This window comes from Oryzias melastigma, linkage group LG3 (assembly GCF_002922805.2).
Source record: "Oryzias melastigma strain HK-1 linkage group LG3, ASM292280v2, whole genome shotgun sequence".
Lineage (NCBI taxonomy): Eukaryota > Metazoa > Chordata > Actinopteri > Beloniformes > Adrianichthyidae > Oryzias > Oryzias melastigma.
Window position 1 is genome coordinate 18,494,937 of NC_050514.1, and position 21,672 is coordinate 18,516,608.

The 21,672-nt window shown below is 41.1% G+C and overlaps 2 protein-coding genes across 5 annotated transcripts in view; one reads left to right on the forward strand and one right to left on the reverse strand.

Annotated features, from left to right (window-relative positions):
* LOC112160481 (zinc finger protein 821) overlaps positions 1 to 10,253 on the forward strand; it is an 11,837-nt gene extending 1,584 nt beyond the window's left edge. Inside the window, exons 1-6 of one of the 4 annotated variants that reach the window (XM_024295036.2) lie at positions 7 to 502; positions 4,587 to 4,718; positions 4,861 to 4,979; positions 5,481 to 5,579; positions 5,732 to 5,898; positions 6,668 to 10,253. In XM_024295036.2, the coding sequence (XP_024150804.1) occupies positions 463 to 502; positions 4,587 to 4,718; positions 4,861 to 4,979; positions 5,481 to 5,579; positions 5,732 to 5,898; positions 6,668 to 7,703 (1,593 nt within the window). In that variant the 5' untranslated portion in view covers positions 7 to 462 and the 3' untranslated portion in view covers positions 7,704 to 10,253. Of the gene's footprint in view, positions 1 to 6; positions 503 to 4,585; positions 4,719 to 4,840; positions 4,980 to 5,480; positions 5,580 to 5,731; positions 5,899 to 6,667 lie in introns of those variants that run through there. The other 3 variants (XM_024295037.2, XM_024295038.2, XM_024295039.2) reach the window with 3 other exon arrangements.
* Positions 10,254 to 11,675: 1,422 nt separating this feature from the next.
* Positions 11,676 to 21,371, reverse strand: atxn1l (ataxin 1-like). The gene is made up of 3 exons (XM_024295745.2): positions 21,169 to 21,371; positions 18,190 to 19,331; positions 11,676 to 16,622 (listed from the first exon to the last, which is right to left on the reverse strand). The coding sequence occupies exons 2-3, from the start codon at positions 19,207 to 19,209 to the stop codon at positions 15,189 to 15,191; spliced, it is 2,454 nt and encodes an 817-aa protein (XP_024151513.1). The 5' UTR covers positions 19,210 to 19,331; positions 21,169 to 21,371; the 3' UTR covers positions 11,676 to 15,188.
* Positions 21,372 to 21,672: the final 301 nt, after the last annotated feature.

Sequence of the window (21,672 nt, forward strand, 5' to 3'; positions counted from 1 at the left end):
TTCGGAGGTAAGAGTGTTAGTGGCTGTGGTTGTAGAGGTATTTAATTCTGTATCGTAGTTACCATAGCTTGTTTCTCAGACGCCCCATAAACGCACCTTCAGACAGACTCGTCCAATCCCACAATGCCTTTCGGCGTGGCTTCATTTGTTTTGCGTAGAGATCAGCTGAGCTCGTGAGTCGCTGCAGTGAGTGGACTCCTGCCAGCGGCTCGGGATCGGAGCTGCTCGGGACTTCTCGGCGTCTGTATCCTGGCATGGACATCGTTTTAAACCTGCCGCTTCGACTGGAAGCTGACACTATTTCATAAAAAATATAATTTAAAGTCTTTTTTACGTATCTAGGTCTTTAGTGTAAAACATTTTTTATCATGCTGGGAACCATTACATTCGGACCAGTTTCAAAGTAAGAGCATCATTTGGAGACTGCATATTTTTTTCAATGACCCGGGAGCGGGCAATACTATGTCCAGACGAAAACAGAACAACCCTTTCAAAGTTGACTGTAGGTATCCCACATTATTTTTCTTCCTTATTTATTTATCCTGATCTTTTCTGCAGTTCTGCAATTTAATAGGTCTGTCATATGTCTTACCCATTGTTGTGTTTACATTGTTTGAAATTAACCCTTTTGCAAGTAGCTAAGCCACAAAAAAGGTGACAGCACCTTCAGTTCATAGAAATATTTATTTCTCTGAGCAGCATAGCTGGAGGTATGCCCAATCATCACATTGATCTGCTCTTTTACAACACTGCCAGGTCAAATTAAGTTTACGTCTCTCCAGATGTTTGATGAACCTCTCTCTAACTTAAATATCTAAAGATAGCTGCTATTTTAACGGTGTGATTTGGAAGACGGTTTGCTTTAAAATAGATTTTATTTCCATACAAATATAGTAGCTCTGAAAGTGGCTATGAAGACACAATATGATCACATCTGCTGTAACATACCCTGTTGTTAGATCAGGTTTATTTGAGCATATTCATGCTTTTATTTTGCTGTCAAACACAGTTTCAATGCAGCCTGCATGTTCCCTGAAACACTTTTTCCTTTTCAACGCTGTCGTAACCACTGTGCGGAGCGCACGCTGTTAGTTCATGATTTATTGGCATCATATTATGTTTATCCAAAGTGCTATTTTAAAGTGGCAATCCACATTTGAAGAGAGGATTGTGGTGTTTATGTGTTATTGTCCCATGTTGTGGTTTAGCTGCTGGACTCCTGCCTGGCTCTCTGTGTGAAACAAGATGACAGCTCATCCAAAACATTTGTCGTCCAATGAAGGGGATTGTCATGTTCAATCTACTGAAGCAATACGTGGCACAGCCCTCTTTTCTAAACATAGATGTTTTTTTCAGTAGTTTAAACAAACTAACACTTAAGGCCACCGTAATCCCGTAAGAGCTAATGAGCTCATTTGTTCTGTCTGGCTCTGCCAGAGACTACTCCTTACAGAGGCCAAATGAAAAGTTTTGACAGCACAGAGCGGGGAAGTTCTGGTAAGTTCTTCCACTGTTAGAGTGCAGAAAGTTGCAAAAAGGCTTCTTGAGAGGGTCACTCAGGACAGACCAGACAGACAGATGAGAAGTCTGGCAGACAGAGCGGCAGGGTGACAAACACACAAATGCACACACAGCACTGGGAACTATAGAAAAACTTCATCTTAGTAAGTCCTGAGGAGAAAATACTTATTTGTGATGAATATTCTGCACTAAAATTAATTGATTTGTCTTATTTGCATCATTAACATTTTTGTAAGTTGTAATCTAAAAATGTTATCCACCTCTATTATTTAAAAACAATGAATGAATGAATATATCTTTTCCTAAATGAAATCCAAATACACATTTGCAATTGGTTGAACTTTTTGTGTTTATTTTTAAGCTAAAGTCTCCTGTTTGGAGCGGATCCTGTGTGTGGCCCACTATCTTTGTCCTCCTGCCGGTGTGCGGACGGAAAACAAGGCCACCACCACACTTCCCGCAGACTCAGACGGCGTTGTGTGAGCGATGGCTAGTCAGGGGAAGGTGGGGCCTTTGAATTGTGCCGGACCCCCGTTGCTCGGCGTTTGAGCGTAGTTTTGGCATTCTGTCCTTTGTCCATTTGTTTTGCACGCTACCCCTCCACCACCAACTCCCCTCTTTCTCTGCTGTTGGCTGATGAGTTTGCCTCTTTGTCTGGATTCAGTCAGACACTGCGTCACCTCCTGCCTACAGACACACAGACTCAGAGATAACATCACAGTGGCAGAGACTGGGGGAAGGAGGGGGAGGCGGCACGCAAGGAGAGACAGATGTACAGACAGAGGACTGGCAGTGGGGGAGATGGTGTTTCTCACACATCAATCATTGGCTGCGCGCCGAGAAGCCAGCTTGGTGTAATAGATGATGGTTCAATACCCGGGTCTTCTCAGCCGTGGCTAATAAAAGCTTGGACTTCTGTTAGAAAGTACCCAAACCGCTCTCCCGTGCCAGTTTCTCACAAGGATGAATGACAATATCACAAACATGAGCAATATGCCTGTGTTTTCCACAGACATGGAGCTGGAGAGCAAATATTTGTGTGTGTGTGTACACATGGGTGCAAATACCTCCGGATTGTGGTGAAATCTATATTTACTGATCACAGTGTCGGGAAACTTTAGTCGGGATCGAAAACTCGCTTTTTGACTTTAAAAAGGAACCACCCGGAGTCAAACGCAGGTTGCTGGGTCAAGTGTAACCATAAGAGTGAAGCATTAGACCACATCCTTCATTTAAAAAAAGAAGATTATTACAGAAGTAAAGCAGAAAGTGGCCGTACGGAGGGAGAGAAATAAACCGCACGCGGGCTGTCATCGCATGAAGCAATATCCTCCCCCTCAGAGCTGATGGTATAGATCTGGAAGAAGTCAGAGCTGCACGGAAGACAGAGGGCGAGCCAGGCTGTTCAGTGTGTGGGTGGTGTTGAAAGAGACTGAAAGAAACACACCGGGTATCAAGGCAGTTAGCTGGAGGAAAAGAGGCTGCTTCTCCCACAGGACTGCAGCATGACTGTTTGAACAGCTAGCATGTATCTGCGTGTGAAACGGTGGGGGTTGGGATGCAAATTAAGGTGGTGCTCATGCATGTATGTCAGCAGGCCGGCCGCTCTTGCTTCACATGCATCTTTATAGAAATTCGTCTATTGAAATGCATTCTACCCTGTAGATAAGTGTCTTTTTAGTGGATCAAATCTTTATATATATTGTGTCAAAACCTTCAGCTAAACACTTTCATGGCTAAAATTATTAGAACAATTTGAACATTTACTACTGAAAAAAATATTGGTGTATGTTTTTTTTAAGCTCAGACTGTATTTTCTAATTGGAACTGGCTCCAAAGAGACCATATTGAAAAATTAACTCAACATAATCAATAATTTTTGCTGCTAAAATAGCCATAAACTATCTGTTCTAAAGACCCACTCAATAAAAATTGTGTTTTTGGTGTTTTAACATGTTCTTGTGGCATTTTTCTCATGATGGAGGACAAATATAAAGAAAACTAAACTTAATATTGCATTTCAGAATATTGTTTTATCATTGTGAGGCAGGAACAGATGAAAAAAATGCAGTTGGAAAAAAATTGTGACCTAAGTTCTACAATCAACAAGCCACAAGCTCTGCTCCATTCTGATTTACCACTATCAGACAAATAGATCCATGTACTATGTGTTTTACTCATCTGAGCTGACATTTGAATCAAAACGGCACGGCTGGATAGCTCTGATATTGATCGGAATTTTTGTTACATCCCTAATGTTAAAATGGGGGGGTGGGGGGCTGTTAGCTAGTGAGTAGTTTCTGCCACTCTGCAGAAACTATGTCCTAGAAAACAACATGTTTTTGATTTTGGCACCACTGAAAATGCTTTGAAAGTGGATCAAAAGATGACTGGAGTGAGGTTTTAATGATTGTATTGTCACAGTCGTTGTGTTTTATTTCATTTTAGATTTCTTACTTATCCCAGTCTTTAATTTTTACTTTAAAACCACAAAATATAGCATTTTTTTTAGTTTTGGAAGGATATTCATAGCTTAATGATAATAGGTTGAAATAATAATTATTTAGTTACCTCATTTGCAAAGGGACTTTAAGACACACAAACACACATAAAAGAAAAAATGTGATATATATATATATATATATTTTTTTTTTTTTAACCAAAAAAAAAAAAAAACTTTCAGACCCTGTTATGGTTTGGAAACCTGTTTACTGTGTCCGCTTCTGTAATGAAACAGCCGTTCTTTGTCAAGTTTAACCCTGTTCTCAATAATTGAGATGCAGTTATTTTTAGAAGCATGCCACTTGTAAAATGAGTTTTTCATGGGGGAATCCTGCCAGGTGGAACGCTGTCACATTCACGCCTCTTTGTTCATCTGTTTGGATTCCAGATGTCGCATTAAATTGTCTTCTAAATAATGAAATCGGGTGACTGTTTTTTTCTAATGTTGGTTTTCCATCTCTCTTACTGTTTGAGAGCTTTAAAGCTGACGGCACCCCTCCTTTCTTCAATCACAACAGCCCACCGGGCTCACTGCAAGCGCGTATGCTGTCCTCTGTCTGCAGGGCCGTTCCACACTTCAGGCTTGACGGGACTTCAGAACGCAGCGAACATGAACGGGAGGGAGGATTTCACAGATGATGGCGAATGCCTCAGTCACAATTCCCATGGAGTCCAAGGACGGGATAGCCTCACAGGTACCAGAGAGAGCGAGTGGGAGGTGGGGGGCATGATGGGCTCTGTAGGAACATCCTCGGATTGACGGGTGTTGGTGAGAATAAGCCCTGCTCTGTGTTCTGTTGTCTGTCTGTATTGATAGGGCTGTGTTTGCTTCCATAGAAGAAAGCGATAGTGACCCTGACAACCAGGGCGAAGACTCTTCCTCCAACACCTCTGCCGACGACCACATGACCACCAAGAGATCGCAGTGCCACCTCCAAGGGGCGGGAGTCAAAGAAGTAGGTTACTGGAGTAGAGATGGCTTCTCCCTGTGCAGGACACTCTGTTCAGGAAACAATGTCCACATCCTGACTGATGTGAGATCTGTGGATGGCTGTGATTCACTTAACACTAAAAACATCTGTCACACTGGAAGCAACGACATTTCACTACCGTTTGTCATCATCAGAGCAGAAAGCGTTGTAATAAAGACAGATTTTGCATCAGTCAAAAAGCTTTACACTTGTACTTTCTGTTTTGTTGCTGTGTACGAGTAACATCTGTGACAGTGCACAGCGTTCTCCAACCGCTAATGAGTCTCTTGGGCTTCTGCGAGTTTTCTTTATTTCACTCTACGCTTCAGACTGAAATGCAGTTAGCTCAAATGTTGATGGTTAGCAAAACTCTTGAATGTAACCAACTAAATTTCTTCAAATTGAGATATTTTCGATTCAAAATGTTTGTGATTCTGTGGAAAAAGGTCATGTTTGCATCATCAACTTGTCTTTTTCTGTTCTTAGGAGAGTGAAGAAGGGGGAGATTACATCAACAGTTTCATTTGCCCTCTTTGCTCGCTGGATTTCAGCAGCCCTGACAGGCTCATCTCACATGTCTACCAGGTGAGAACTGCTGCAATGAAGCCTCAATGCTAATCTATAAACTTTTTGTTTGAAGTCTTTAATTTTATTTGTAAATAACTAAAAAAATTAGCAAAAACATTTTTGGTATGTGACGCTTCTTGATTTCCCTGCTTGAATCCTTTTTCCATCAGCACACATCCATGATGAGCAACAGCAAGAGCTATGTGTGCCCAGTATGTGGGCGAGCCCTCAGCTCTCCTGGCTCGCTTGGACGGCATCTTCTCATCCACTCGGAGGACCGCCTCTCCAACTGCGCTGTCTGCGGCGCACGTTTCACAGACACCAACAACTTAAACAGGTTCTGCTCATCTCTGCTGCTGCGCTCTCTGGCCTTGCATGCCCATCAGACTTTTTGTTTTAAAAGAAAAAGCTCTTCAAATACCTCTGTCCTTTTTATGTATGCATCAATAATTAAAAAAAATCCCAAAAAGCTTTTGTCCAGGCAGCAGTTGTTCTGAAATGTGTGACATGAAGCAGACTGCGGAGCATGAGGGACGCATAAAATTAGTCCTGCAATGACAGATTTAATGAAAAGAAACCTGCATGTTGCCAGGCAACATGCAGGTTTCTTTTCATGCAACACGTTTGCCTGGCAACATGCAACTACCATTAGCTTTTTACAAATGCTACCAAAATTGCTTGAAATAGCACACATGATGAAAAGTAAAAAGCCTTGAAAAGCAAAGAGGAGAAAGTAATTTATAGTAGCTGCCAGCGAGATTCTAGAAACAGACCAAATCCACAGAAAAGATGTGTGTGAGGAAAGATGCACAAATACAAAATGTATTTTCTAAACTGTTAAACTGGACTTAGGTTGGGTCAGCACATTTTTGCTGATCAGCAGGTTATGAAGTAACATTCTATCTCCTCATTGAAACTTTAAAACCATATGTTGTAATTTCAAATGAACGTATTGTAAAATTATGCTGTAAAAAAGTAAAAAAGGTATGTTTCAATAAGGTTAGATAAGTGAAACGCATAAAATTTGCACAAAACAAAAAAAAAAAAACCTGTAGAAAAACCATACAGGTCTTCACTTTGTCTCATTTTGATCTTTTTTTTTCCAGGGAAAAGCTTAAGGATGTTCTTGACTCCTGCAGGATGGATGCCAACAGTGTAAGAGATTCCTGCTCCATGTCCCAGTCCCTCTCCAGCAGCCCCATGAGCAGCCCGGGTTCTGGGTCGCATCCCTGCCAGGAACAGGGCCCAAGTTCCAGTTTGTGTCAGGGTTCGGGTTCATGTCACGCTCCTGAGCTGAATCCCAGCTCATGCCACGCCCCTCGTGCATGCCAGCAGGGCTCGGGTCACATGACCAGCCAGTGTCAAGGCCCCAGACCGTGTCACAGCTCAGGTCCGACATGTGGGCCCTGCTCAGGCCCAGGACCGTGCACAGGGTCTGACCAAGGCTCCTCCTTTCCTTCACTGCCTGACAATCTGCTCTCCGAAGGGCCGTCTCTGGCGTCCATCCCTGATGCTCTCAGCTCCTCTTCCTCTGGACTTCCCCCCATTCCTGACATTCTGAGTCCAATGCCGGTGTATCCTGCAGGAGTTCTGCTCGTGTGCAACAACTGCGTGGCCTACCAGCAGCTGATGGAATCCCAGTCACCGTTGCGGAAATGGGCTCTGCGTCGGAAGAACGAGCCTTTGGAGGCCCGGCTGCAGCGCTTGGAGCGTGAGCGCACAGCAAAGAAGAACAAGCGAGCGTGCGAGACGGAAGAGGAGCGCGAAATCAGGAGGCTTCGCGACCGCGAGGCCAAGCGCATGCAGAGGATGCAGGAGACGGAGGAGCAAAGGGCCCGCAGGCTGCAGAGAGACAGGGAGGCCATGCGCCTCAAGAGAGCCAACGAGACTCCTGAGAAGAGGCAGGCCAGGCTGATCCGTGAGAGGGAGGCAAAGAGGATCAAGCGGCGGCTGGAGAAGATAGACCCCGCTCTGAGGACGCAGATAGAGCACGATCCGGCCGCGATGGCTGCACTCACAGCTGACATGAGCCTTTTTCAGTTCCCCTGCCCTATGCCTGTCCCCTCTATGGATAACGGGCTCTTCATGAAACTGCCCTTATTGGACCAGGCCACAGGAAGGGAGGGAACAGCTGGTCTGTAACTAAGTTTCGTACATTGTGCCATCCGGTCGCCATGGTTACATAAGACAATTCTTCGCCAAGATTCCATGCAGCTTCTTCTGCGTGACTCAGCTTCATACAGACTGAAGATTTAAAAAAACAAAAACGTAAATTTCTAATTTATTACAGTATATATGAAACCTTGGAATCAGGGTTAAGAATGTTCTTTGTTTAATGGACAGTGTTATAAGAGCATGTTGTAAAGAGATTTATCTTTGTCAGTGGAATCGCAGATTTTCCAGTTCACTCTACCGGGAGCAGTAATACTTCCTTGGAGGGAAAAAAAAAATCTTTTGCACATGGACCATGAGCGTAGGAGTTGGGGTTTTAAAGCCTCTCCTTTTTTGGTCCACCTCGCCAACCCAGTAACCCTGACGCACTGGTAGCTATACCTCGCTCCCTCAAGCTGCTACCGTGGACCGTTCATTACCGATCTACTACCTCAGCTGGTGCCGAGGCTGCGCTCCGGCCGGTGGCTCACTGCAACTCCAAGCTTCCAGAGCTCTGTCAGGACTGCCCAGGACGACAGAGCAGGCAGGCTTGCTCGTCTAGAGTTTGTACTCATCATTCCGGCACTTGAATAGGACACATGCATTCATGGGAACAACTCATTCAGAATCACATGAGTTCAGTGTGCTTTTTATAATGTCGTTGTTTGGGAGCATATGAATGTTTGTCCAGTTGAACATACAAGCATAAATTCCTTCATTTCCTTAGTTCAACTTACACATCAGTTAAACTCTGTGCTGAATATTTTTTTTAAACTCCAGATATCAAATATTTTCCTGTTACGAAGTCCTACTTCGGATCATATAAACTCAATCTGTGCTGCTGTTTTTGTACTGTACTATACATGTGTTACCTCTTAAATATTCTGGGCTCATCACATTAAGGCATAAGTGCTCAAATGTTAAGTAGTTAGAAAGAAAAAGACCCTTAAATGTTACCTGTTGACCTCATAGTTGGATACATTACTTGAATTATGCTGATGCATTTGTTTTTATGCTCATGAGCAAACATAAATGTGGGTGTTTTTAGCGTTGCAAAAAGAATCCCACTTGAATAACGACCTCTGCTTTGTGCAATTTCTGTAGCATTCTGATGCTTAGTAAGCTGCAGTATTTTCAAAATGGATAACCACTTAAGTTTTAAGCAATTTTATATGTGGGGAGAATCTCTTATCACCATGTGACTGACTCTATATATTTGTCTGTTCATTAACCTCATTCCAGTGTGTTAATGCAATTTGAAAATTATTTTGCAAAATGGTTTTGAATATTTTACAGGTAGAACTTTGGTTTTCGTTCCATTTTTTCTTACTTGTTTTAGTGAACAGTTTTGGATCAGTTTTCTGTTTGAGTCACTCCTAGATCAGCCAGTCTCCGTATGTTTAAGTCAGTGTCTTGATCTGTGAATTTTGGTCATTTTTGAGATCTGCTGAAAGAATCTGCAGAACGGTTTAACCTCTCCAGCATTCATGCAGAATGAATAGAAACAAAACTGATTTTTAAAGTTAAACTTGGTAGATCGAAATATTAATTTTGGATAAAATTGTCAGTAATAATTTAGAAAATTCTGTTTTTGATTTTTTTGTTGGTTAATATCAATTTGTTCCTTAAAAAAATGATTACTTTTGAAATTTTAGCAACTATATTTAGTTATCTTTCATTAACAGAGGAGCAACTTTGTTACGAGTTTGCTCTAGGAGTGCATCAAATGTCTATGCAACAGGAAATCATTTCCCTTTTCACACAAACTATGCAGAATTATGCATTTTCTTTTTTTTTTAATTTTTAATGTGGCTTAAACAGACTCAAAAATGAGAAGACCAACTTCTCAGTGAACTTAACTCAGTGAGAAGGCTAAGAGCCTTAATACAACACACTGTTCTACGACATGCATTTATCAGCATTAGGCTTTTGGTTTTCATTCATTCATTACATCAAATCAAATCAACACGGTCTCTCTGCCATTTCATCTATGACTCTCTAAAAAGGTCAGATCATCATTCTGAACAAATGTTTCTGTTGTTCCTTTTTTTCTTAAACTAGAAGCATCAGGTTTTCCCAGAGGTCGCTCTTTAAAACTGGTTTGATCCCCTTTGTCCCACAGCAAACTTCTAGAAGAGGCAGAGCTGTGGAGTCTGAAGTGATGGTGGTCTTAAGAGCATTGCTCTCGTCTTCAGTAAACTGCATGTTATAAACTGCGCTTGTAGTAGAATGGATCAATTTTAACTTGTGTTCTACTTAAATTTTATTGCCTGCCTTTTTTGTTACTGTTTATTCGGTGTTTTTTTAACTGCATCTTAATTTTTATTGTCAGGATTTTGGATCGATGTCCATGTTTACACAATAAATACCTAAACAAGGCCAAACCAATGAGGTAAACTGCTAACGTCCTGCTAGCTGTGGGTATCGGTGCATTCTGATTGGACAGCACTTTTCAGGTGCCATCCATTGTTACTCAACTGTTAGGTGACAGACCATAATGAATCCTGATAAAGAATGTGGAAATAAACATGAACTTTAACATGTGGGTGTCAATTCTTCATCTTTTCTCCTTTGATTTAAAAAAAATAACATTAGTTACATTTTTGAGTATTAGTAGGAATATTCAGCTAAATTGTTTTTTGTATGAATTATGTTTATTTTAAAGCTCTTCTAGTTATGTTTATCAACTTATTTTAAAATTTTATATTTTGCAGATATGTAATATTTGCACAAAATTAAATTTACGATTATGAGTCATGTTTATTTTCCTCATCTTTTTTCAAATCACCATCTTCCTAGAACAATCTTAACCTTTTTAAGTTTTATATTATATTTAATTTGTAGTTGTAAATTTACCAAGCAGTTATATAAAAAAATATACACTTATTAGTGGCAGATCTAGCCTCCCTCATTTTTGAGTTAATGTCAGCATCATTATTGAAAAATATTAAGACATTTATTCAAGCCTCTTGTACTATTGGCAAAATAACATTAAATTAAAACAACATGTCATATTCCACCCTTTCAAAGTCTTCTGCCCCCTTCTCGTCCCCCCATATGAAGGCAGAATCTGAATTCTGCCCCTACCCCTCCACTTGTACAGGCATTTGAAGGGAAAGAGGGTCCAAAACAGCTCTTTTAAGTGCTAACCCCACATGGCAGAGGGATGCAAAGCCCTCCACCATGAGGGTAAATTGCACTGTGCTGCAAAGAAGAAACAAAGATTATGATTTAGACAATTTTGGATTGTGAAATGGTGATTGTGGATAACAATTTATAGGATTTACGGGGGAAAAAAGGAAAAATTTAAAGTTTTTATTGTGTTTTATTGTTTAGATATATTGTGAATTATTGAAGTTACTGCAAAAAGACAAGGAAATAGGCCGCTTAAATAAGCATTTGCTTCTGCCTATCCCCTTTTCAAACATGTATTTATTGAATTCGGTTTGTAATTTTTATAAAAGTTGATTGCATTAATTTTTTTAAAGTCTTTTGTAATGTTTTACATGTTCAAAAATAAATTAAATCCAATTTCTTCACAGAAGTTTACATTTAAATGGAAGTAATGACCTTTTTGTTTTTGCGTGACTTTTTTAAAAAAGTTATAAAACCAATTTTACGTATTTCCTAGCATTGAAGCAACATAACACTTTGAGGAATACCGGCAATACAAGCAATATTATCACAATAAAAATATGATGCTCCACCATGGGAACTTTATTCTAAGAAATAGAGGTAGTAATAATATTTGGGTGTGCCTATCTATCCGTGAGGACATTTCTGATCAATACCTACAGAAAACATTGGAGTCATTATGGCAGAGCTTGTTAACCAAAGAAACGTGTGTAAATATCCATAAAGCTCACCAAAACAAAGATATTGCACAATACTTTTGAGAGGATCCACTCTGCTTGCAATCTTAAAGTTATTTTTCCTGTAAAAATAAAGACAGCACACAGGTTGTTCATATTTGTATCTGTATATATATATTTATATATATTATATTGTGTTTACTTGACAAACATGATAAATGCAATGTCTCCAAGTTAGCTGTAACAATAAAAATACAATATCTTTGTGTCCTTAAAGTACATAGAATTAAAACAGCAAAAAAAGTCCTAAGTAGTTCACAGAGGTACAAATATACAGTACAAATCTATTTTATTCAAAAAGGGTACAAATAAAAATGCAACAAAATAGAGATATTAATGCTTTGTTAAAGTGGAGGGCGGGGGCATTCTAAGGGAGCACTTTGGGTCAACAACTCTAAGGCTTCTGATAGAGATCAATACATATTGGTACGGCCATACGATATTAAAACTCACTATACAAAGTTGATACCACCTGGATTATACTTGAGGATTGAATGTTACATTTACATAATTGCATATATTTAGCTGATTTAGGCATTTTTCAAAGTGATGATGTCGTTATGATGGTTACATGAAAAGCAGTGTGTGGAAAACGAAATACGACGTTTGATAATACACATACTGTTATTGTTTTTTTTGTTTTTTTGTCTTGTTATTAAAAACCAATCCAACTCTCCTGATTGAATTCATCACTGGCTGGCAGTTCAAAACTGGATTGACAGAACGCAGTTTAACCAATGACACAAGACCCCAGAAAGCCAGCACACTACCACTAGTGGAAAGCTAACTGACGTGTGCAGCTGGTCTTGTTATAGTTTGAATGCATTTTTGCCTTTTTAGAGACTTTGGAACAGAAAAAATAAAATAACCCATTATTCTAGGGAGCAAAAAGGGAAAAAAACTCCTTACAGATCTTGTGCAACAACAATACATTTAAAGATCTGTACATGTTTGTAAATGCATTGAAGGAAAGACGTCGCTGACATCCTTTATTTGATTTTTTATGGACTTGCACACTAAGAAGAAAGTCACAAATTAAGTTGAGTGAAATAAAAATGTAACTGAGCAGAATCTAAAGCAGCACAAAGCTGCAGATAATGAAATGTTTGAAGTTCTGCTCCAAAGCTCGACTTCTTTTGATTTGTACAACTTGAAAAGGGAAAAACAAATCTAGCAGGAAACATTACTCCAACATTTCCATCTCACAAATTGTACAAAGCAAAGTTTAAGGCATTATCGACAAGCGTCAAAGCTATGTACAACAGAAGAAATGCATATATCTACAGAAACACAAAACCTGTGATTGCTCCACGATTTTGTGCGCTCTTATAGTTTAGTCTTCAACTCCCCAATAGTATTCCTTTTTAAAACACTGTGAAGGACATTTAGTGCAATCACTTAGAGCAACAGACCATCAGTGAAGTTAAGGAAATTAGACATCTTTGTTTGAGAATTTACTAAGCTTTCCTGCGGAAAACAGCACAAACCCTTCAAAATAAAAGGATGATGGTCTGTGTGTGAGAATAAACAGGAGGTAATGAACAAATAAATTGCATCCTGACCTAAAAACACATTTAAGTGGCTGGCAACCAGGCCAAAACAGCTTTAAATAACACTTCTTCGACGATTTGGCATCTGCTGTGTAGTACTGTAAGAGGAAATCAGAGTTCTGTCATTTGTCACTTTGAGAAACTCACTGAACATAAAACGAGTGTTGAACTTCTACAAAAGAGAGCAATTCGAAGCATAAATCCTAAAATAAGAACTGCATCAGCCAACCCGCTCCACCGCTTCAAAGCCACACTTGAAACAATGAAGGGCACAGTTCTGGTTACTGCATAGAAAATACCAACACTACTACATGAAAGGTTTTCAGTGACAAACTCTCACACCCTATATGGGAATTGGTGCATTCGCCTGCTGACGAACTGCTGAAGCTAAAAATGAAGACAGTGGCGTATGGCTCTTTACATGCGCAGAGGAAGTTGTAAGCATTCAAGTAAAAGTTCAAAAGAAATGTGAACCGATGTTTTAAAGCTCCTCGCAATGACAACCGCGTCCATCACTTTTCAATGGGATCAAAGTGTTTGCCAAAGGCAAGCCTGAGGATCGATGGCAAAAAAATTAATTGGTGAGGGGAATGTCTACATGTGGAATGTTAATTTTATGATTTATGCATGGTCTAATTGCACTTCATTTCAAATTATCCTATTTTAGATTTTTTTTTTGCCCAATATAAAAAACTGGCATCAGGAAGAATCTGCAGCATTCGCTTAGGCTAATGTGTAAACACTTAGAGAAACATTATTTTTGCCAGATAATTCTAACACTACTTTAAAATATTCCCTTTGTTACAAAAAAAAAAAAGGTGTTAGGAGTCCTATTTTAAATTCAAAGTAAAACCAAGCAGGGCTAGATGTGCAACACAGGACAGTTTAAAACCTGCTGGACCAACAACCCCTTATATAGGAGTTAAGGACCAGACATTTACAATTGTATTATTTAACCAGGTCTCTCATGGAGATCCACCTTCAGAACTTTATAAATGAAACTGTCAACAGTGACTGGAAAACACCTTCAATTTCAACAAATGCACCAAAGTTGCTCTTGCTTAAAATAAAGAATTCACCCCTCAGACACAATAAAATTCCTGTGGTGGGGCAGTACTTTGAAATGAACTATTGCTTTCATTTGGTTTAACAAGAATTGAAGCTTAAAGCATCTGTCATACAATATGATGTGTTGTATGAAGCAGTCTATGAGGAGGGTGGAGAGGAAAAAGTGAAGTTGGTCATTCAAAAACAAGATTAGATCGAAGAGAACCGGATATTATTCCAATCACAAACATTATGGCTCTCATTCAGAACAAGTAAGAGGAAGGTGGTGACGCAACGGATTAGCTTGATTTGATTGTGAGACAAATATGAAATGGGACATGTGCCTGAGAGAGCTTTCCAGCCTTTGCAGAGCGGCGTCCTAAGAAAGAACGAAGGGAGAGTATTGCTGTTGAAAGCACAGGTTTCCGACTCCTGTTGTAAAAGCACAATGTAAAGCACACAGACAGGTGGGGACAACAACAGCAGGGTCTCCAAATGTCAGCAACCACTATTCTTTAGGGCGACTGCTTTGGATTCAAGCAATATTTTGGACATCGCTGTGGATAAACATTATTGACTTTGATTTTTTGTTTACACTGTAGCTGGTAGCTTCAATCGAATCCAACCTTTTTTTTTAATAGACAGTCATTACCTCAATTCTCTAAAATAGCCAAAACCAAAGTGAGTGTCTCTGAAAGTGATAGTTACCTGGTATGAGTTCAAGGAAGTGGAGACAAAGGAGGGACGGAGGAAGAGAAAAGCAGTGTGTGAGAACATGTCAGCTACATGCTTAGCTTTCACATCCCCGTTAAGACTGCAGCAGGCTGAAACTGGACCACAACTTCTCACCACAAGATAATGATTAGATGTCTTTGTGTATTTTTAAGTGTGCAAAATCTCCAACATTCTGAGGCTACATTCACACTGTTTTTTTCCCTCTTTCTCTCCTTGTCAAGCTCTCGTCTTCCTCGTGGCAGTCCCTTCTATGGTTGCTACCAAATATGATGCTACTTCCCTGCATTAGAGCGCCCCTCAATGGACAGTTTGACCTCTTGGGGGATGAAAGACGGCCGCGGGTGAGCAGAGGTGATTATCTGAGGACGCGGCCCGTCGTCTCCTTTCGCGCTGTATCTTTGGAGGCCGGGTGAAGACCATCGTCTCTGAGAGGCGCCATGGGGAGTTTGTATTGCTCCCATGCCTGCCTCTGCAAACGCAGAGCCCTCTGTGTGCAAGTGATAACTGCTCTGACTCCTGGGATGCTCGGCTGGGATTCTGCTCGTTCTGATTGGTGATTCTGTGTGTCCGACCCCACCCAAATGCATGACTTCCTCCTCCTCCGCGAACTCTTTTTCTCCATCCCTCTGCCTGTCTCTGTTGATGCGATCCAACCTGAAATGAGACTGAGGCCGTGACTGCTGAGGGGCAGGAGGCCCCATGAGCTGGTGACTAGGTCCTGATGTGGCATTGGTTTTGTTCAAAGTCCTTGCGAGGTTCTGCTGTTGCTGCGAATGATGCTTCTGTGGTTGCTTCTCCTGCTGGGGTTGAAGCTGTTGCTGCAGCCTAATAGACACACACGTGTCCCCGATTTGCAAACGATGGCAAACCAAGCCGTAAAGCTGGGCTGTGCGCTCGGGGCTGCACGATGACCAGCCCTGGCCAAACACAAAAAAAGGGTGCTCTGGAGGCACGTCGATTGTCACTTTGCTCTGCTGTTCCCCGACCGTAAAATGAAGCGATGCAAGACCTGGTCTTTGCTGGCTGGCGCGGATGTCCATCACCAAGCTGGAGTCAATCTTGAGACCCCCGCTCACCTCAGCGCTGCGCACAAAATCCTGAGTCTGCAGGTCCTCCACACGCTTCAGCTCCCCAGTGGCCAACTGAATAATTGCCCCCTTCATGAAGTGTGATGGATTACTAGGAGCCTGGGCAGGAGGGAGACTTGCAGCTAAGGCCTGAGACACATCTGCTGCAGGCTGGATCACCGGCTGCTGTGGAAGCTGCTGCAGAGCTGCTGTGGGCTCTGCTCTCTCAGGGAGGCACACTCTGGCTGAAGAATCAGAGGCTTTAAAGCTTGGGTTAGGGGAGGACGTGGTGGTAGCATGGCTTGCTGAAGCGTCGTTCGTCTGTCCTGGGTAATGTTGCTGTGGCAGCTGATGTTGCTGCTGATAGTCAATGGGAATAAGAACTGGCTGCCCATTGGCGAGCACGACTGCATGGGCGGGTTGTCCCGTCTGTTGACCGCTCAGCTTGTGATGGTCGCTGTAGCTTAATGGTTGAGCCGAATACACGTTCCTGGCAGAAACTCCTGCCGTGCTCTCACTGTGGACATCCACGGCTCTCTGGCCACCCTGACAGAGGTTTAAGGGGGCAAATGTCACCTCCTTTCGTAATCCACTGTTCCCCTGGCTCGAGGAAGCCAAACGACCAACCACCTGCTGCACCTGAGAAACAGAGAGGAACATTGAGGATGAGCTAAGCATATTTTACATTTTTTTATTTACTAAAAAAGTAAAATACATTTATTCAACAATACAAGTGGGCTCCAGACTGGAAAAATCATTTGCTCCGACCAAGTCTGCTTGATTTGTTCCGGATCTAGTCCTAAACCTTGCGTCCGCTAATAAGTGTTTATGGCATATAGATTGTCAGGAAAAGTGTGAGAGAATATGTGTGTCATGTTAAAAGTAGTTTTTATGAGCCTACAATCATCCGACTACATTTTAATGAGCTGCTGTTGCATTGTTGCACCACGTTTGTCCTCTAATAACGGTGGTCGTTTTGGTTCAGTTACTTCGCTCACGGACCGCTTCGTATTCAGACTGAGGAACTCATCTGCTTGTGCGTATTCAGACTCAAACTTTGTTCTATATTATCGGGGGAAATGAACTCTTGTTCACTTTAAGCAGACCAAATGTGTCCAGTCCGAATGCACTCTAAGAAACAATACAAGAAAATATGAAATGCAGTTCATAATAGTTTATACATTGAAGTCAAAGAAACTTAAAATATGCGGATTATAATTAAAGTCCTACTCCAATAATCTTTTGATCTATTGTAAAAGCATTTCCAGTGGTCTTTTAATTATGATTATGTGGTTTTAAGCCAAAAAAAAAAAAAAAAATCAGTGTAATTTTATAGGACTAGTTTTTGCATAGCTGCAGTAGTTCATTAGTACTTGTACACTGGTGCGCAGTAAGCCTGCCACTACTTCTCTATCGACAACTATCAGTTTACAATCTTTACTGCTAGCTTACTGCCCCTCACTCCCCCCACCTAGCATTACCAGTGAAACAAAAATGGTTAGTAATATTGGAGCTATCCAGCTGTACAGTTGTAACCCTTCCGCTCTCCTTAGCTTGTTTACATTAAAAGTGGGGTCATCTGGACCCTGAACTTTGCGCTGAACTTTTTTTATAATTGATTTTTGAGTTTCATTAATGTCCATGGCAGACATAAAAGCCTGTCCACCTTTGTCCAAATTTGTCATGGAAGGAATCACACATCAATATGTGGTTGGAGTCATCTGGACCCCAAAGAGAGCGGAAGGGTTAAACCTGATCCCAGCTCAGACGAGGAAAACGAAGGTGTACATGGATTAATTAGTCTCCAAGCGGATGCAACAGAATGGAGCAGAGCAGTGAGCTTGTGGCGTAGCTTCTACTTGACACCTAAAAGCTTATCCTATCTGCATTTTTTTTAATTTGCTCCTGAGTCACAATAATTTGATTAAAGAAATACTAAAAAATGCTGTTTTCATTTTAAATTTCTTTACATATACCTTTCATTGTGAGAAACATGCCACAAAATGTTAAAACATGATTTTCATTGGATTGGGTCTTTAAATCACAGATGTGTCATCACCACAATAGAAATATGCATTTAAGGGCAACATCTGTGACAAATAATTTAAAATAAAATAATAGAGTTCTCTATATTCAGACATTAAACCATGCTTTGTTGAGTGTACAGAAATAATCTCTATTTTACAAATGAATCAATCTCTCTTACCTCTAGATCACTGTCTGGAGTGCTGCGCTGACCAGGAGAATTCCTGCCGTCCAGCCTTCGGGTTTGCAGTACTCTCGCTTGGCTGTGCTCTTGCGTTGCTGAAGTGGATGTCACACGCGGTAAATGTGCATTTCTGGCAGTGTGAGTAGAGTCTTGTCCGACCTCCTTGCCTCCTTGTTCTCTATCCCCTCCATTCATCTCCGTTTCATTTGCCAACTCAGAACTGTGGGCATCTCTGAGGCCAGAGGAACCCCTGCTGCCTTGAGGGTGGTACAATCCTCTGGAGCTGAGCTCGCCTGCGGGTAAAACTCCAACTGTACCAAGGTGCTGCTGGGCTGCTTGCTCTGAGGGTAGCATCAATGGAACACCACCTGAAGCTTTGGCAAAGGTATGAGTAGCTACCTGAGCCTGGGGAGGTGGAGAGACAACACCTTCCTGTATGATAGATGGGTAGGGAACAAGGTGAGAGACAGAATGGGCCTGAGGAATAGGTCCTGAGGGAGAGATCAAGGATCCTGGGACAAAGCCAGGTGGTAGAGCGTAAGGTACTGCAGCATAAGGGGGACTAACAAACTGTAGAGAGGAATGAGGGATCTGTGCATAACCAAGAGGAGGGTAGGGGAGGCCTGGATGCTGCAGGAGAGGAGAGTGAACTGTATAGGCTTGAGAGATGTGGCTAAGCACTGGGTGAAGATTGTTGGAGGAGTAAGTAACAGATGGGACAGCCACTTTGTAAAGCATGCTATAATGGTCGACAGGAACAGTTGATATGCTGTCTGAATGATCCACTCTATAATGGTAACCTGCTTGTGCTTGCAGCCACTCTCCAGATGAGGTCCCTCCCTGAGTTTCACTGTTGGCTGCAGAGTTCTGGCTGGAAGGCGCCTCGTCTTCTCCAGCAACCCCCCCAGCGGCTGTAGTGCCTCCTCCTGTCCCCCCTGCTCCAGTGCTGTTGTTGACAGGGAGGTCCCTCTTTTTTGGAGGCAGGCACTCCTGGTTACGCTCCTGAGCTGGTTTCATGGTAATCCTCTGACCAAACAAGTCGCTCTACTGTACTGCACAGGAAGTGAAACTTGCAGGCCAGTCCGCCCACACAGGAACCAGTTCTGCAAAGAGGGGGCTGACTTTGTCTGCCAATTCACCTGACAAATAAGAACACAAATGTAAGCTACAGTTAAACACGGGAAACAAAACTTGACCGTCACTTTGTAAACAACACTTGGTCAGTGGCAGACTGGGTAAACAGTCGTGGATATAGAACAGGGGTGAGCAAACTTTTAGACTTAAGGGCCAAAAATTTGACAGAAGGCCAGAGTTTGAATGATCGGAAAAATGCCTGTACGACTTTAAAAACACACATTAACGTCAGAAAAAAACTAATCTTCCAACACCACGTGAATGTAGAACAACTTACTTAGTTATTATATTTGTCCGAATAACTATTCTTGTTCCAATATGTTTTGCTTAACATCTTCTTTCTAATCTTATTTTTTTATTATTATTTTTTTTTCTTTATTGCAAGTTATTCAAATTCTAAACTGGCCAATCAGTAAAAGCATGTGGTGCCCACTGGCCCCCACCTCAAACGTTTGATTGACAGCTTTTCCTGAGTCCGCTCTTAATGGAAGAGGTGAGAACGTCAAACAAGCTTACTCGTGACTGCCCTAAAAACGTGACTCAGAACGACTTGGACCAGTCACTGTCATATCACGGAAAAATGGCAACTGAATTGGCTTCATTTTGTTGGAGCCAGAGGTAAGGCATTTTCTACTGGTGATGTCACACCTGCTCAGTCCAGTTCTCCATAAACAGTCAATGCTTAAGACATATTACAAGGGACAAAAGTAAGTAAGTAAATAAATAAATCGCCATGCACCAAAAGTACATAGAGAAAAATGACATGTAAACCAATAGGGATATCAATCCATCCATCCATAAATCTAGATTTAATCGAATAATCATTAGTGTTAAAAGTTCGGTAACAAAAGAACTCATCTACATAATTAGCCGTTTTGGTATTGCAATTGCTCCATTCCATAAATATCATGAAAGAAAAAAATAACTCCAAAATTTAAGTCTAATATTTAAAAGTCAAGTCTAAATACAAAAACAAAAATATTATCCTAAATATCAAAACACGATATTACTGTTCCTTAGACTGGTTGATCTATGCAAGTTCATCATCTTTGTGGGACATAAAAAAATTCTAAAATCCATATCTCAGTCATTGACTAGATAACAAGACTGTCAAGAGTCAACTCCTACTTAAGTAATTGAATGGGACTTTTTAGCATTTCAATGACAGCTCAATAAACATGCCTTAAACAATTTGCATGGTTGAGGAGTGAAATATAATTGAGGCTCATTTTGAACTCATAAAATGACCACATTTCTGTGTTTAAAGCAACATAAGGTGCTTCTGGGTAACGGGTATAATTACTGCTGTATACAGCCTTACAGCTTTTGAATTCTTTTGGGTCAGAGGGTTGCTGACCTCCTGTCAAGCAAGCAAGTTAATCAGGTTAAACTCATTCTACTTGTTTATTAGTACACATTTCAAATAGTTTATTTACACATCTGGGAAATTATTGTATGTAAGGAACGTCTAAAGAAAAGAACAGCGAGTCCAGCTAAGCGTGCAACATCTTGACACAGTTGTATTCCTCTCGCCGCTGATTACCGTTTGCTAAATTCTAGCTGATGTGGCTAAAGTTAGCAAGCTACTTGGAGTCTTAATTTTCAGGAACATACATATAAATGAAAGAGTGACACTTGCTAAAACAGCATGAAATGCATGAAGTGTATTTAAATGCAACTAATACACAAAGCTATTTGTCTATCTGTATCATTTATTATCGAGCACGAAGATGCATGCTAGGTAGCTGCACAGCTAGCAGCTAGATCTTGTTACTGATTCCTTCTCGACTTGCATCTTTTCACTCTGACAATTTTCGTCGTTGTTTCGTTCTGGACGCTTACCTACAAATGTCATCGCGGACGGGAGTTTCTTGACAAAAAGTTGCCGTGCAGGGGGACGATAAAACGAAATCAGGGCTAACGAGTCAAGCCCATTTCGAAGGCCAACAGAGGCGCTCACAAATGACGTCACCACTTTTGCTCAATTTCCTGTTTTTCCAGGCAGACTTTGCAGTTTCTTAAAATAATTCAAAACTCAGTCACAACAAGAAGAAATGCGTGCCAAGCTCTTCCCGTGCGTCTAAAAAAATGTCAATTTATGTATCAAATTATAGTTTACTTTTACCTTAATATGCACGTTTAAAAAAATGCTATATTTTATTATTAGATCCACAAGAACTTGTGCAATTTTCTTTTGATGGTAATAAAATCTAAGCACAATGTCAGCAGTTACTGAGAGTTTACGTTGCAAAAAGTAGAAATTACTACATGAAGTGCCTTAAATCAATAAGACAGGATTGCAGACAGCAGAGGGAGTCAGAGGCAAATGTAGAGATTATTGTGTAG

Coding starts and splice junctions, on each gene's coding strand:
- atxn1l (XM_024295745.2), bottom strand. CDS start 19,209: ATGAAACCAGCTCAGGAGCGTAACCAGGAGTGCCTGCCTCCAAAAAAG. Junction 16,623..18,189: donor CTCCAGACAGTGATCTAGAG/GTAAGAGAGATT, acceptor TCTGTTTCTCAG/GTGCAGCAGGTGGTTGGTCG.